The sequence below is a fragment of the Puma concolor genome, chromosome A2, assembly GCF_028749965.1.
Source record: "Puma concolor isolate L17-30 chromosome A2, mPumCon1.1.hap2, whole genome shotgun sequence".
Classification (NCBI taxonomy): domain Eukaryota; kingdom Metazoa; phylum Chordata; class Mammalia; order Carnivora; family Felidae; genus Puma; species Puma concolor.
The window spans coordinates 153079085-153094883 of NC_141668.1; the positions used below are offsets into that span (position 1 = coordinate 153079085).

Below are 15799 nucleotides of genomic sequence, written 5' to 3' on the forward strand. Positions count from 1 at the left end.
CACCACGCCCGCCCCTCGAGAAGGTGACTGTCCCGCCTTGCCGCCTACCACGGGCCCTCCGCTGGCATCCATAACCGCTGCGCCTCTCATACCAGAGTAGGTGCAGGGCAGATTAGACCTGATCACTCATTTGATCAGCAAACCTTCCAGACATCCACTCCGGGTGCCAGGTGCTGAGGACCCAGCTGATAGGCGGACCTTGACTTTGCTCGGGGATTCCCTGCCACGTCGATCCTGTCCAGCCCCGCCGAGGAATCCGGGCTCCGGACCGAACCGACCCCATCTCGGAGCCCAAGGACGCGAAGAGCAGCGCATGTCTCCCCCAAGTCGCCCCCGCCCGGCCCCAAGCTCCGGAGAAACCTTCAGGTCAACTCCAGCCCGGAGTCTCGCATCACAGGCTGTAAGCCCTGAGCTGTGAACACCCTCGCCGGGCCGGCCGCAGGTGCGAGGGAAGCCGCGGGGACCCGCCCGACTCGGAACCCAGCCGCCCCTCACTCACCCCCAGCCTCGGCCGCGGCGCCCCGGCTCACAACATCCGCCCAGCCTCTTGTCTACGGCGCGCCTCCAGGGCCAAACCGCGCGCCTGCCGCGCAGGCGCACCAGTCAGCGCCGGGCGTCCTCGAGGGAGCCCCCTCGCGGCCTCCAGCCGGGTAGTTCAGGGCCTCTGCGTCGCCGGACAGCCCAACCGCCTCTGACCCCCGCCTGCGCAAGAGAAGCACCTAGCCTAGCCGGGTCGGAATGCTATGTACTAACTGGAGCCCCAGGCCGCCTATCCCAACTCCTACCCATACCTGGAGGCCCAGCCCAGAGGTTGCTAGGACATTTGAAAGGCTATCTGCCAAGGTCCCCGCAACCTGTCACCCCCACTTCCATTCAGGCCAGACAGGTCGCCTCACTTACCTTTCCTGGGATGGCACCTGTGGCAAGGCGAGGGGAGCCTCTCTGGGCCCTGCTGCCAGGGGCGTGGGCTGACCTGCCTACAGCTGGGGCAGATAAGACAGCAAAAGGGGAAGGCTGCTTTGAGGCTGGGTCAGGGAACATTTGCCACTTTACGAGGAAAAGCTGAGGCTCAGAAAAGATTAATATCACACCACCCAGGGGCTCCCCAGCCTCTGGCAGCAATTATGTCCACACTAACTTCCCCTTCAGAGCAATGTGAGCTTCAGGGTGTCTCCATCCCTACCCCAGGGCACATCAAGTGTCCCCACTGAAACTTTCCAGCACCTGCCCACTACATAGGCCAGAGTAAGGGGCCTGACATTTCACCCAGGGGGCCTGAGGCCTGGCTCCACCCCCATTCCTGCCACTGGGTCTCAGGTCAGGCTCTAGCAGGCCTGGGGTGGGGGTGTGGAGGCAGAGCCACCCAATCCCATAGGGACAGGTTTCACAACTTCCCGGATGCGGCTGTGGTGGGTCACAGTGCAGCCTCCAGCCAGGAGAATGGGGTGGTTCCCACTGCTGCTGCTTCTGACACAGTGTTCAAGGGTCCCTGGTGAGTGCCCCGCTCTCTGATCCCCAATTGCCTTCAGGAAGGAGTCAGCCCTAGCTAGGCCCAGCCTGCCATTCAAGCCAGGAGCTCACTTTCCCACTAGGCATGGAGCAATGAGTGCTCTTGGCTTCTTGTGCGGAGCTGGGCAGCCCCTGCCTATTCAGGCCTGAGTTAGAACATCTGTTGTAGCACTGAGGCAGCATTGAAACGGCACAGATGCATGCACACGTGCATTTATCCCTCATGAGCCTGATCTAACCCTCTAACCTAACATATGCCCTAGAGCTGATGAGAGCTCAGACTTGGACTCAGAATGCCTGGGTTGAGTCTTTGCAGGGTAATTTAACAGCTCTGAGCCTTAGCATTCTCATCTGGGAGATGAAATGAGCCCCATAGGGCAGGCACCACCACCCACTGCTCTCATAAAGTGTAGGTTTTAGACCTGAGCCTAGTACTTTGCCCACTGTTGATAACTACCATGTCTGGGCCTGCTTCTCCCACCCTGTACAGGGGTGTGACCTTTGAACGTACCCACAGGGTCCATCCCAGAGGCCTTGTAGCTTTGATCCCCTGAATGAACCAAGCATGGATGTGCTGATATAAATGCATTGACATGCATGCCCATCCCCGCAGGGCAGCGCTCGCCCTTGAATGACTTCCAGGTGCTCCGGGGTACAGAGCTGCAACACCTGCTACATGCAGTGGGGCCTGGGCCTTGGCAAGAACATGTGGCAGATGCTGAGGAGTGTGCAGGGCGTTGCGGGCCCCTACTGGACTGCAGGTGAGTGGCCACAGGACTAGATAAGACTGGGTGGCAGGGGAACCTGGGTGACTCTGTGCCTTGTCCTCCCAGGGCCTTCCACTACAATGTGAGCAGCCACGGCTGCCAACTGCTGCCATGGACCCAATACTCACCCTATACACAGCTGCAACGTTCAGGGCGCTGTGATCTCTTCCAAAAGAAAGGTAAGTGGCTGTGGAGAAGGGTGGGCCATGGATAGGGCTGCTGAGGCCTCAGGACTTACTGACAATGGGTCTCTTGCTCCCAGACTATGTGCGGACCTGCGTCATGGACAATGGGGTCAAGTACCGTGGTACGGTGGCCATCACCACTGGCGGCCTACCCTGCCAGCGCTGGAACCATAGGTTCCCCAATGACCACAAGTAAGACACCTCCCCTCTGTGCTTGCCGGCTGGCTCCTGCCCCCACCCCAACACGCATTGAATTGCTGCTCTCTGCACCAGGTACACGCCCACACTCCGGAACGGCTTGGAGGAGAACTTCTGCCGAAACCCCGACGGGGACCCAGGAGGTCCCTGGTGCTACACGACAGACCCTGCAGTGCGCTTCCAGACCTGTGGCATCAAGTCCTGCCGGGAAGGTAAGCCGCTCTGGGTCCAAACTGGAGTGAGGAACATGCCCACGCCCGTCCACGAACCCACCGGCACTGTCTCTCCAGCCGCTTGCGTTTGGTGCAATGGCGAGGAGTATCGCGGGGCAGTGGACCGCACCGAGTCGGGACGCGAGTGTCAGCGCTGGGACCTGCAGCGGCCACACGCGCACCCCTTTGAGCCCGGCAAGTACGTGTGCGCGGGCTCGGCACCTAGGAGGCCAGGCTAGGGGAGGGGCCAGGACTCCAGGGGCTGGACCAGGTAAATAGCAGGGGACAGGCAGTGCCCGAGTCCCGGGGTTTTGTTCACGCCCTGCTACCACCCTCAGGTTCCTTGACAAAGACCTGGACGACAACTATTGCCGGAATCCGGACGGCTCCGAGCGGCCCTGGTGCTATACCACCGACCCGAAGGTGGAGCGAGAGTTCTGCGACCTCCCTCGCTGCGGTAGGGCACGGGGGTGGGGCCTGGGAGGGCACCCAGGAAACGTGGGGGCGTGGCCTGACTGCGGAAAGAGGAGCGACTGGGCGTGACCCGGAGGTGGACCCACTGGAGTTGGCCTCGGCCTCAGCCCCAGCCCGGGTCTCAGCTCCCGCTCAGGCTCCGACCAGCCTTGGTCCATCCAAGGGTTGGAGGCACAGCCGCGCCACGAGGCCACGACGCTCAGTTGCTTCCGCGGGAAGGGCGAGGGCTACAGGGGCACGGCCAACACCACCGCCGCAGGCGTACCCTGCCAGCGGTGGGACGCGCAGAACCCCCATCAGCATCGTTTTGCTCCGGAGAAATACGCATGCAAGTGAGGTGCGGGCCGCCGCTGGGGGCGTGCTCCTGCGGCTGGGACGTTAGGAGAGGGGTCCTGGGCGGCGCTTGAAGAAAGACGGGGGACGGGGGGGGGGGGGGGGGGGACGGGGGGGGGCGGGGTTCCAGCCTAAGGCTGGCTGGCGCGCGGGATGGGCCCCACCAAGAGCTGAGGGAAGCGCCCGCCCAGGGACCTTCGAGAGAACTTCTGCCGGAACCCCGACGGCTCGGAAGCGCCTTGGTGCTTTACGTCACGGCCTGGCATGCGCGTGGCCTTCTGTTACCAGATCCGGCGCTGCGCCGACGACGTGCGGCCTGAGGGTAAGGCCCAAGCTGAAACTGGAGGCCTGGAGCGGGAGGGCTGGGGCGAGAACTCGCCAATAGCCATCCCCGCCCGTCACAGACTGCTACCACGGCGTGGGGGAGCAGTACCGCGGCTTGGTCAACAGGACCCGAAAAGGTGTCCCGTGCCAGCACTGGTCCACAGAGATGCCACACATGCCGCAGTGAGTCGGCCCGCGCGCCCGGCCCCTCCCCTGCCGAACCCTAAAGCGGTACGCCGTAGCCTCTCCAACTGGAGCCTGGCAGGGTCAGGATTACCTTGCTAGGATTTTACTCCCTTGCCCACTCAGGTTCACACCCACCTCTGCCCCCCACGCGCATCTGGAGGAGAACTTTTGCCGGAACCCGGACAGGGATAGCCATGGGCCCTGGTGCTACACTACGGACCCGGGTACTCCGTTCGACTACTGTGCACTGCGACGCTGCGGTAAGTGACCCTCCCTTGGGGCCCCGCCCCCAGCCTCCACCAATGAAGGCTGGCTCCCTCAATGCAGGTGAATTGGTTCTTTCAGATGACGACCAACCACCGTCCATCCTGGAGCCCCCAGGTATGCACTTGGACCAAGTGTGGGTTGGGGTCTCTTTGGGGCCTTCCATCTAGTTGGGAGTTTCCCGCGGCCCATCCTGTCCCCCAGACCAGGTGGTGTTTGAGAAGTGTGGCAAGAGGGTGACCCGCCTGGACCAGCAGCGCTCCAAGCTGCGTGTGGTGGGGGGCCAGCCTGGGAACTCGCCCTGGACAGTCAGCTTGCGCAATCGGTGAGGCACACTGCCTCTCCTCAAGAGAGGAGCTGAGGATATATCCTCCGTGCTAATGCCAGGGGAGTGGGAACCTGTCCCTGACCTCAGAGGTCCTGGCCAAGAGATGGCAGGTCCAGCCTGTGTCCCAGAACTCACGGTTTTCTCCTAATCTCTACTCCTCCAGGCAGGGCCAGCATTTCTGCGGGGGTTCCCTAGTGAAGGAGCAGTGGGTACTGACGGCCCGGCAGTGCTTCTCCTCTTGGTGAGCCTCCCTTGGATTTGGGGACCCAGTCCCACCCCCCTGCCTTCCTCTTCTCCTTAGCCACCTTTCCCAGGTGAGCCTTGGGGCAGCAGGCTGCGTGTCATGACTGATCTAGCAGAGCTTCTCCCCCAGCCATATGCCTCTCATGGGCTATGAGGTGTGGTTGGGCACCTTGTTCCAGAACCCACAGCCAGGAGAGCCAGGCCTGCAGCAGGTCCCAGTGGCCAAGATGGTGTGTGGGCCCTCCGGCTCCCAGCTTGTTCTGCTCAAGCTGGAGAGGTGTGTGACAAGTCAAGAAGGTGTGAGGTGGGGCTGACCCTTGGGGGCTCACATCCTGAGTGCCCTCATTTCCCATTAAAGACCTGTGACCCTGAACCAGCGAGTGGCACTCATCTGCCTGCCCCCCGAGAGGTATGTGGTGCCACCAGGTACCAAGTGTGAGATCGCAGGCTGGGGTGAGACCAAAGGTAAGAAAAAGCACAGCACAGCGGCATGGACTACCCCAGGCCAGGAGGCCTAGCCTCAAATTCTATCCAGAGGCCCTCTCCTTCCCATTCCTCTCACTGTAGGTACAGGGAATAACAAACTCCTAAATGTGGCCTCGCTGAATGTCATCTCCAACCAGGAATGTAACATCAAGCACCGAGGACGCATACGGGAGAGTGAGATGTGCACTGAGGGACTCTTGGCCCCTGTGGGAGCCTGTGAGGTCTGTACCAGGGTCCCATTCCCAGCTCAGGGAGGGTCTGGGAAGCTGAAAATGGGCTACTTTATCCACAAGGGGGCTAGTCTCTGCCTTGGCCTAGGGCTCTCTTACCAGTTCTTCCATCTACCAGGGTGACTACGGAGGCCCACTTGCCTGCTTTACCCATGACTGCTGGGTCCTGGAGGGAATTATAATCCCCAACCGAGTGTGCGCCCGGCCCCGCTGGCCAGCCATCTTCATGCGTGTCTCTGTGTTTACGGACTGGATTCACAAGGTCATGCGGCTGGGCTAGGCCCAGCCTTCAATCCCATTTACTTTGGAGAGAGAACAAAGGTTGTTGTCAGACATAAAGCTGCCTCTCCTCTTTACACCTGTGCAGGATGCTTCTTAGCCTCTGCTAGGAAATCAGTTGCTGTATGCACGTGGTTCAAGCCCAGCATAGCTGGGTTAGGAGACCTGGTTTTTAGGACTACCTTAGCCTGTGGCCACTGTGGAAGAGCAGGGCCTCACTAGTTCCCTAGACAAATTGGTGGTAAGAGAAGGGTGGTGTAGGGCAGTTTCTAACAGAAGGAGCTGCTGCAGAGACAGCTAGCCTGGGAGTATCCCAGTTGGCCCTGACAGGCAGCAGCTGAGCCTCTCACTGTCCCCTCCCTCTCACATTGGAGGTAGGTGAGGTCCTTAAGGTTACCACACCCAGAGCCTATGGTCTCTCAACCCCCAGGGTGAGGCTGGAGTTAGGGATAGCTTGGTACAAAGTACCAGCAGGAACCAGATTCTGTGTCCTCATTTATTATGACTGTATAGCCTACATTCCTCAGCTCACCCATCCATGGAGTCCAGAGCCCAGGAATCCTCTTGCCGATCTGCCAGACCCTGGGGCTCTCCAAGAGGAAAGTGTGGCTTATGCCAACCAGCTCATGCAGGGAGGCATGGCTTCAGCTGCCCAAGTGCGTGTGCAGCCAAAGCACAGCATTCATGAAGCTGTCTGACTCCACCTCCACTTCTGAAAGTGCATGGGTGCTTTTGGGATAGAGCAGGAGCCTGTAGTGGTCGGGCAGCAATGTTTGAGATTGGACAGCTCTCCCTGCTCACCTGCCCACCAGCTGCCAGGGCTGTCCTGATGCACTCACCGAACAGGCACGTTCCGGGCCTTGAGGGCACGGTAATACTCCATGCCTTGCTTGAAGGGCACACGCCGGTCCTCCTGGCCTAGCATCAGTAGTAGCGGTGTCTTCACCTGGGGATGTGGGGAGTGGTAGTGAGCAGGGCCCCAAGGCTCTGGACAGATTGGCAGCATACTGGGCAGAAGGAGGGATGTATACCTGAGGGGTATACTTGATGGGTGACTTGTCCAGCATCTCAGCCCACACGCTGACGTCTGGCAGGCAGTCACTGCTGTAGGGGAAGCCAGCCTCCACCACGCACCTGCAAGAGACTGCGCTGATGCAGCCCCAGGAGCCCCGAAGCATGTAGGGGCTCCATGGGGGTATGAGGTGAGACAGAGAAGGGCAGGGACCTGTGGAGCACACTCACCAGTCAGGGATATCAGTGGAGCCCATCATGGAGGCAATGTTGATCACAGGGTTCCTCACTACACAGGCACTGTAGGTCTCAGGATACTGACCAATCAAGTGGCAGGAGAGGAAGCCACCATGGGAACCACCCATAAGAGCTACTCGGTCAGCATCAAAGTGTTCCTCCCGGAGCACCTGCTCTACTGCAAACTACAGGGTGGGGCAGAGTGTGCTGCAGCCAGCTGCCCACCCAGCTGAATGGAGCACACCCTAACGGTTTACCCCCCAGCCCCTGCTACCTGGACATCCTTCACATCCTGGTGGCCCACGTTGCCGGGAAGGGAGAGGATGCTGTCCTGGCCAAAACCCGTAGAGCCACGATAATTCACTGGAAGCCAGAGAGGAACCAGACAGGGTGATTAAGGGACATTCCCAGCCCTCTGGACACTCTTTTCACCCATCTGTGAAGTAGGCTTTGAGGCCAGCTGTACCACAGACTGTCAAGGCGAAGGGGCCAAGAGATTTGAGGCTGTTGCCCAGTGACCACAGCACTTTCCATGGAAGTCCCCATGGAGCCTGAGGCTGGGCCACGCCAGTTCCTGGTGATGGTTGCCAGGTCCAGGCTGCAGAGAAGCCTGGACACTAGGGTGGTACCTATGATGCTTGTACAAACCAGACCACTCCATCACCCTCCACAGCCTTACCACCGCCACAGCGCCCTGCTCACTCACCTAAGAGTACTGCAAAACCCATTTTGCAAAGCATGGCTGGGAACAGCATCCAGGCAGTGACAAAGGATGAATGGGGTCCCCCTGCAGACATGGAGCAGAGGGTGAAAGAGCCAGCTAGGACGAGTGATGAGAGGGCAGGGGCTCCTAGACCAGGTGCCTACCATGGGGCATGACGACCATGGGCACTTGGGTCTTATCTGGAGGGTTGCTGGGCTGTAGAAGGATTGCTTCAAAGTCAAGGCCAACTGCAGGGAAAAGACAGCAGTCAGCAGAGCCAGTCCTGCTGCCCAGGGGCTTCCTGAGCTGTAGCTGCAGCTACCTGAGCTGTAGCTGTAGCTGGGGCTGACCTCTGGAAGAGTGATCTGGCCAAGGTAGCCTGCACTGAGACACTTGGACCCCAGGAGTCACACTCCTGCCCTAATCAAGGACCCCAATCAGTTGGAACAGCATTTTGGATGAAGGGTGGCCAGAGACCTCAAATAAGGCCTGTCTTCTTTGAGCCTTGGTTTCCCTACTGCAGAGGATTTGGCCTGGTGATGCCCAGCCCTGATACCCAGAGTAGGTGTCCAGATACCCAGAGTAGGTGTCCAGATACCCAGATGCTATTCCCCATAACCATGCCTAAGAGGAACAGAAAATCTCTTAGAGGTAATCCCAAGAAACCCCACAATGTGAGACCGGAGTCAAGAACGGTGACCACAGAAGCCGTGTGCTGGGGAACTTGGAGAAGGTGTCCCTCTGCCATGGCCCAGCTCACCATACTGCACATTCTCTTGCTCTGGCGGTGGCTGCAGTACCCGGATGGCCCAGGAGATGTCCGGAATAGGCTCAGCCTCCTCCAGGGACACCCACAATACTGCCTGCTCCTTCCCTGCAGGAGGCAGGAACCCAACTTTCTGCCAAGGGGAAAGAGTGTGTCATAGGTGGTCTGGCTGCCTCCCTGCCCTTCTACCTCTGTCCAGGGTGGGAGGTGGGCAGCTCTCACTATGCTTGGGCCTTCTACCCACCTCCAGAGGGTATATCCTCCAGAGAGACTCCTGTTGTGAGCTGGTATATACAGAGGCACAAACACGCACACACCTCCCTTCTGAGCCTTTAGGTTCTACTGTCTCCTTGTGCTCTGCTACGTCAGAGTATTGGCCACTTTCCCAGGCACCCTGTTCTTTATAGAGCAGACCTACACCTGGTAGTTCCAATGGGTGCCAGACCTTGTGGACCATCCTGGGCCTGCGTCTTGGTCTCTCAAATGCTAACCAGCCATAGTCAGACTCAGGCCAGTTCTCTGACCTAGGGAGCTCTGCCTACTCAGAACCCTCACCTCCTGGTCTGGGGCCCACCAACACTCACCAGGCTTGGGGGCAGGCTGGGCGTGGAGAACTGTGCCACCATGAGGTCCCGGTCAATTGCCAGCAGCTTCCAGCTTCCACCAGAGCCCCCTGGAGAAGGCAGATGCTACCACCTTTCCCACCCACTCCCTGCATAACCAGAGTCCCAGGCTGGTGGCTGTATTCCAAGGTGTCCCTTTTACCTTGAGAAGCAAAGGGATACCCACAAAAGGACACCCTACTGCACATAGCCATGGGCGAGCCTCCTGCTTAGTCCCTTGTTCATCCAGCAGATGCTAACTAAGCCCAGGGACTGCCAGATCTGGGGACACAACAGACTTCCATGGCACGTCCACCCACCACTTAATGACTACAGTCTTCAAGGCTGGCAGCTAGGCCTGGGGGGTTGGAGTGCTGCTGATTCTGGGCAGTGGGGTCCAAGGAGATTCGTAAGCAGGGAGTGTATCATGCAATACAGTTTAGGAACAATACTTTGAAAGCTTTGTGGAGGAATGACTATTGTCAGGGCAGGCATAGAACTCAAAAGACATTTTAGTGGCAGCGTCACAGGCCCACATAAGAGGAAGATGAGGGAGCCAACACAGGGTTCCTCATGGGCCTTGGGATGGCAGAGCCGCCTCTGAGGTTTTGGAGGCCAGGGAAGGATGACTCTGGCAGATCTTGGCAAGAGAAAACTTTGTAGGTTTGAGGAGCAGGGGTGTGCGGAAGCAGGGCCGGGATGTGCAGAGCAGAGTGGAGAAGGGAGGCAGTCTGTTGGCTGGGAAGGTCCTGCATGGTCAGGGTCCTTGAGAGATGCAGTAAAGGCTGCAGAACAGTCAGCGGTGCAGAGTGGCCCAGAGTGCCACTACTGCCCCATGTGCTGGAGTCCCAGTCCCACCCCTGGCCTGGCTGGCTTGCTCACCAGCCCTGCTCACCAGCTGTCAGGGAGGTCACAGTGCCCATCTGGGTGTCCACAACAAACAGGTCCTGAAGCAAAGGGGAGCCCACATGTGGCACCACATCCAAGAGCCCTATGAGTCCCTCTCCCACCTCCTCTCTTAGGGACCTGTGGGCCAGGGCAGGGCTGTAAGCAATTATGGCAATAGCTCCTCAGTGCAGTAAGTAGTGGCTTGAAGGCCTGGACTCAAATCCCAGCCCCATCACAACTTGCTGCCTGACTCTGGGCAAGGCAAGGAATGCCTCCGAGCCCCTGAAGTAGCACGAGGAACAAATGATATCACACTCAAAAGTCTGGCACACTGTAGGTGTCTCCACCCAATTCCTGGGAGAAAGCCTCTGTCCCATCTCTGTCAGTTCCCTGTATAGTGTTTGGGGACCCACCCTAGTGGCAGCCCCCTTGTTCTCCAGCTGGAAATGCCTGGGAGAAGGGGAATCACACATTTGCCTCAGGAGGAAAGGCCAAGGGTTCTGTCATGGAGCACCAGGGCAGGCAGCAGCCTTCTCAAGAAAAAGTAAGTCCAGGACAGGGGCAGGCAGGGAAGGGACTCTCAAGACCTTATGGCTAGGAATTCCAGCTAGCAGTGTGCATATGCTATGCCCCAGGCCCAGGGCTCCTGGAGGTTGGTCAGAGAGTCTGCCTCTCAACACAGGGCCCCTTACCTGCCGGCTACGCTGAGCTGAGTCAAAAACCACTCTCTGGCTGTCAGCTGACCAGCATCCCAAAGGCAGAAGGCTGCAGTAGATCCCAGAGAAGTCCCCTGCAAAGATGGGAGGGCTGAGGGCTATATCTGGCAGTGGAGGTATGGGAGGTCAAGACTATGAGGCAGGCTGGGCTGCTGAGGAATTCACAAGAGGCCCCTGCAGCTGTGACAGAATGGCAGTCTTACACATGGGGATACCCTAGGTGATGAGGGGGTGCCTGAAGAGGGGGCTGGGGGTGGACACCTCTGAGGACCCAGGAGAGGCAGAGTTCAAGAGCTTCTGAGAGAAACCATAGCTGCTTGGAAGAAAAGCACTGGCTCTCCTATGAACTGCTCTTATTGGGTCTCTGATAGGGACCAAGTGCTGTAACCAAGATGACACCTTTCTGTCCATTATGGTGTTTAGCAGAGTGCCTGGCAAAGAGGGCTGAATAAATTCCATACTTCAACATCACTCATTTAACCCTCACTACAATGCTATAAAGAAGCACAGATCCATCCCCACACAGATAATAAATGAAGCTCAAAGAGGTGAGGACACCACCCAAGGACCCATAGCTAATAAGGAACAGAGGTGGGATTCAGACCAGATCCCCACCACTGTATCCCTGCAACCCCAAAAGAAGATAAAGACAACATATCTTGTTCACTGGACCCCTGGAACTGAGCAGGTGTCCTGAACAAAGAGACTATAACCCCTCAGGTCCTTGGGATGGTTCAGGATCCCAAACAAAGCAGTGAACACTTGAGACTGTGACCAGACCCTGTTGGCCAAGAGCCACCCACCCAGAGACCCCACTGACTCAAAGGCTTGGATGGGACAAACGCTAGGGTGGGGACTGGGAGTGGAACAATGCAGTACCCTTGAGCTTGGAGCATTTCAAGTAGGACATTCCAACCTAGTGCACTTTCTGAGACCCCACTGGAACAGAGGATTTAACCAGCCACTGGAAACATAAGGTCTACCGAGGAGCTGCAACACGGGGATGAAACCATCTAAATCCCCTGCCAGCTTGGGCCACTCTGATCTCAGCTTTGGTCCAGCTGACTTCCTTCTATCAGAACTGCTCCCTATGGTGATGGCCCCACTCCCTGTGCAGGCTGGTCATGGGGCTGGCCCGACAGGAAGGGATACTTCAGACGGAACCCTGGAAAGAAGAGCTGAGGCAGCTGGCCCTGCATGCAAATGACAGATGGAGGGAAAACAGAACTGCAGGCTTCACTGCATCCACCCAAAGACACACCCCTTACCTCCCAGCTGCCGAGGCACGACGTCCACCACCACTGAAGTCACCTTGGTATACCAGTCGTACTGCAAGAGAACACCCTGGTCAGGCCCACCAAGGGACTGGCAGCGTCCTGAGGGCCCAGAGCTCTGTACCCATCCTCTTCTCTGATAACCCTGGGTAGCCTCAGGGGAGGGGAGGACCTGAGACAAGCCCAATGTATCTCCTTTCTGGTGACCTGGACAGACATCTGGAGGGGCCTCTGACTTTCACAGGGAGCCCAGAGCTCTTCTTGGGGAAGGACTAAGACTCTAACTGCACACTTTATCCTAGCCCCTTGCAGAGCCTGGCCGATGAGAAAAAAAAGGAGGAGCATTCTCGTAGACAGAGGGTGCTCCAAGGTGGTGAGTCCTGACAGCAAAGCCCCCCCCCCCCCCCCATGCCAGCATGCTTAGCCTCCAGGGACTGGCCCTGGGAAGACAGGCAGAACTCACACCATCACAGCACCCAGGACAGAAGGGTGCCCATGAGGGGCCCGTGAGGAGATGAAGCTGACCCTTCTGCTCTCATCCACCATCCCTTCCTCTTGCTGACCGCTCCCCGCCCACCTCCAGCTCACCAGACATAGCTGACTACATTGATGATGGGGGACCAGAGATGGGTACTGCAGGTAGATGATGCGACACTGGTCTGGGCTCAGCCGGGGAGAGGACACAGCCAAAGAGTCATCTGAGAGAAGCTCTAGACCAGATGAAAATGTGAGCATCATGCAGGCTGGCAAGGCCAGCGTGTGTCAACAAAGCACAGGTGGGCACCAGCACTTACCACACTGACCCCCAGTGAGGTCCACGTAGTAAAGGGCTGACCTGGAACCACCAGAGAGACACTCAGCTTCAGAACCAGCCTGAGCTGTGAGGCCCCCTGTCCTGCTCTGCTTCCTCACCTGCGATTGGTGCAGAAGCGGATGCCCAGCCTGAAGGGCTCATGCCACCAACCTACAAACACCACACCTGTGTCTCCAGGGGCCCAGAATGCCTGTAAACAAAACCCCAGGGCAAGTGTGAACAAGGAGCAGTGGCTCAAGCAGGGCCCCCCAGACTCCAGGAGTGGGGTAGGCCAAGTCAGTGCTAACCTGTCCAGGGGACACACTCTCAGGGACCCCCTCAAGCACAGAGATGTTGCCGCTCTCAACATCCAGCACGCAGAGCACAGGAGTGCTTTTGGAAACCATGTTTTCTCCCCAGTCTTCGTAAAACACAAACTGATCCCCCTAAGAACACAAGACACTCAATGCCCAGCCTGTCTTGCCTGCCCCCTAGAAGTCAGCGCCCCCCCCCCCCCCCACCTCCCCCAGTTCTGGCAGGCACAATGTGGGCAGGGAGCACGCTGAGCCCTAGGCTGCCCAGAAGGGCCTTCTTGGACTGGCCATGAACATGAGCACCTTGACAGCCTGGTCTGGCTTCTTCGGCCTGGCCATTTCATCATCGCTGCCACTGATGTCCAAGGCTTTTGTCTGAAAGAAGGACTCAGCCTTGGGGCGCTTCTTCTCTGCCACATACAACAAGTGTGTCTCCGAGTGCGACCAGGACAGGCAGCCAAAGCAGTCTGGGTGCAAGGAAGGCTGATCAGGGGGAGCCCTGGGCTATGGCTGCCCCTCCCGTCCACCCTGTCTGCTCACCAGCCAGCTGTCTCACCGTCCTCATACACAAGCCCATGTTTCTCCAGCAGCGACAGGTTGAAGCTCTTGAGCTTCCGGTTCTTCTCCCAGACCTGAGGACATCTGGGCATCAGGTTACCTGTCCCCCTCCCCACAACAGAACCTCATCTGTGGGACTGAGCCCCCAGTTGCCCACGACCTGGTCTCATGCAGACTCACCTCCAGGAACTGCTTCTCCTCCCCAGGGCTCGTGCCTCCAGCCTTGCGCAGCACAGCTTTCATGGCACCTGAAGGAGAGTCTCTGCTCAGCAGCCTGAAGAGAACACAGGTAGCAGTTCGGGATTATACAGTGATAGCCCCATCCTGCCCCCTTATTGACCACAACCTCTTAGACAAGATTCTTGACACTTTGGTCCCACATCAGCCCCTGCAGCCCTTCTAGCTCCACCATGGCAGCTGGCCTTGCCTCTCCTGCCTGGTGCAGAGGCTGTACTCTCCCCAGCCTCCCTGAAGCTCCATGGGCTCTAGTCCGGGCCCAAATGTGGACAAAGCCTCCAGTGCTTATCAGGCCATGTTACTGAGCTTACAAGGGGCAAGAACCTGGCTCCTGGCCTCCCTTCAGGGCCCTACCTGCACCAAGACACACGGTACACAAGGCTTTCACAAAAGGTTTGCAGATGGCTATGGTTTTGCCCACAGCTTCTTCCCTCAAACTTACTCCCCGCGGGTCTCCACACTGTTGCCTGCAGGCCCTGAGAACACCACTGAATCCCCGTCGTGGAACACCAGGTACTGGCGGCAAAATCGGATGTTCTCCATGCGTTCCAGGTCCCTCTGTGTCCACTCTGTGAGGACAGGCATGAGACTGCTAACAAGACTGACCAGTCCCAGTACAGGCTCCTCTCAACACTGCCCCCACCCTAGGAAGGCCCAGCCCACCTCCCCAGTCTGTCTCCAGATATACTGGATGCAGGATGGACAACACTTGGCCACAACTCAGGTGTAGGCCTGAGCCGATGGCATGTCAAGAGAGAAATCACTACTGCTCCCAGTAGCCACCACCTCCACTCTAGAACTTGACAGGAGCCAGGCACGTGTAGGGGATAGGTTGAGGGGGTGAGCCTACAAGGCCCACACCATGTATCCCGGTCTGAATTCTACTCCCACACGCTCAACTCATGCAATCAAGGGCACCATGCCAGAACATACCAAGCAGCGTCCCCCATACACCTGTATGTAGGGTCCTCTGAGGGGTGCACCCTCCCACCCCTAAGTCCACGTTCTCCAAGCCCTGTCTTCTTCCACACACTCGTGTGCGCTGTCAAGCATAAAGCCCTCCACATCTCCCTTCTCTCCACGAGAGCGCACAGCCCCGGAATGGGCCTGCCACTCGATTCCCCTCCATACACACACCGGTGTGCACCGTCCGATAGCGGCCCCCGTACTGCGTGGTGACATCCGGGCCCAGGCAGGCGGCGCTCAGCGCGGGTTGGCGGCTAAGACCCCGGTACAGCGCCGCCGCCTCCTCGGGCTCGTTCAGCAGCACCTGCGCAGGGGACACACCAGGGTCAGGCCCGGCTCGGGCTGCAGGGGCCACGGGCACCGCGGGCCGAGCCCTCACCTGGCGCTCCATGATTACCGCTCGGCCGCCGGGGCGGGACGGGGCGGTGCGTGCTGGCGCCCGGAAGTGAGGCTCCGGGGGGCGGAGCCAGGAACGGCCCCGCCTGTTGAGCCACCGAGCATAGTGGGAGGGGCGGGTGTTCTGACGAATGGGCGAGGACCCTAAGCAGAGGGGCGGAACCTCAAGGGTGAGGACGCGAGTTCTGTGAGTGAGTCGTCTGAGCTTTGGACCCGGGAGTCCGGGAGGGTGGGGGCAGGTATCTGGAGGAAAGGAACAGGCATTTCCGGGAGGGCGAACTGGTCTGAGGCCAAATCCCAGACCTGGTACTAGGAGAGGA

The 15799-nt window shown here is 58.6% G+C and overlaps 3 protein-coding genes across 13 annotated transcripts in view; 1 reads left to right on the forward strand and 2 right to left on the reverse strand.

Moving 5' to 3' along the window:
• Positions 1–6964, reverse strand: part of RNF123 (ring finger protein 123) — a 36926-nt gene extending 29962 nt beyond the window's left edge. For 2 of the 8 annotated variants that reach the window (XM_025916064.2, XM_086698205.1), the window contains exon 1: positions 500–627. The gene's annotated coding sequence lies outside the window, so the exon portion shown is untranslated. Of the gene's footprint in view, positions 1–198; positions 331–360; positions 631–900; positions 931–6857 lie in introns of those variants that run through there. The other 6 variants (XM_086698200.1, XM_086698203.1, XM_086698199.1 and 3 more) reach the window with 6 other exon arrangements.
• Positions 655–6095, forward strand: MST1 (macrophage stimulating 1). 4 transcript variants are annotated; one of them, XM_086698208.1, is made up of 18 exons: positions 655–1492; positions 2123–2270; positions 2343–2455; positions 2539–2653; positions 2735–2871; positions 2950–3070; positions 3210–3328; positions 3509–3677; positions 3967–4000; positions 4064–4185; positions 4312–4448; positions 4534–4569; positions 4657–4777; positions 4944–5021; positions 5154–5300; positions 5382–5488; positions 5591–5730; positions 5858–6095. In XM_086698208.1, exons 1-18 carry the CDS (start codon positions 1399–1401, stop codon positions 6017–6019), a joined length of 2100 nt encoding a protein of 699 aa, XP_086554334.1. In that variant the 5' UTR covers positions 655–1398; the 3' UTR covers positions 6020–6095. The 4 variants fall into 4 exon arrangements, with proteins under 4 accessions (XP_086554334.1, XP_086554336.1, XP_086554335.1 ...); XM_086698210.1 differs by having other exon boundaries at positions 2950–3066; positions 3493–3677; positions 3870–4000; positions 4083–4185; XM_086698207.1 differs by having other exon boundaries at positions 1334–1492; positions 3870–4000; positions 4083–4185.
• On the reverse strand, positions 6501–15590 carry APEH (acylaminoacyl-peptide hydrolase). The gene is made up of 22 exons (XM_025916082.2): positions 15463–15590; positions 15255–15387; positions 14560–14686; positions 14061–14154; positions 13879–13954; positions 13626–13789; positions 13317–13454; positions 13128–13219; positions 13010–13050; positions 12804–12925; positions 12210–12270; positions 10918–11015; positions 10233–10284; positions 9320–9408; positions 8730–8868; positions 8134–8217; positions 7973–8053; positions 7541–7629; positions 7261–7451; positions 7050–7152; positions 6858–6964; positions 6501–6768 (listed from the first exon to the last, which is right to left on the reverse strand). Exons 1-22 carry the CDS (start codon positions 15472–15474, stop codon positions 6663–6665), a joined length of 2199 nt encoding a protein of 732 aa, XP_025771867.1. The 5' UTR covers positions 15475–15590; the 3' UTR covers positions 6501–6662.
• Positions 15591–15799: the final 209 nt, after the last annotated feature.

Coding starts and splice junctions, on each gene's coding strand:
- MST1 (XM_086698210.1), top strand. CDS start 1,399: ATGCGGCTGTGGTGGGTCACAGTGCAGCCTCCAGCCAGGAGAATGGGG. Junction 3,329..3,492: donor CTGCGACCTCCCTCGCTGCG/GTAGGGCACGGG, acceptor GGCTCCGACCAG/CCTTGGTCCATCCAAGGGTT. Junction 4,570..4,656: donor GTCCATCCTGGAGCCCCCAG/GTATGCACTTGG, acceptor CCTGTCCCCCAG/ACCAGGTGGTGTTTGAGAAG.
- APEH (XM_025916082.2), bottom strand. Junction 8,054..8,133: donor CATGGTCGTCATGCCCCATG/GTAGGCACCTGG, acceptor CCATGTCTGCAG/GGGGACCCCATTCATCCTTT. Junction 6,965..7,049: donor CCATCAAGTATACCCCTCAG/GTATACATCCCT, acceptor CCACATCCCCAG/GTGAAGACACCGCTACTACT.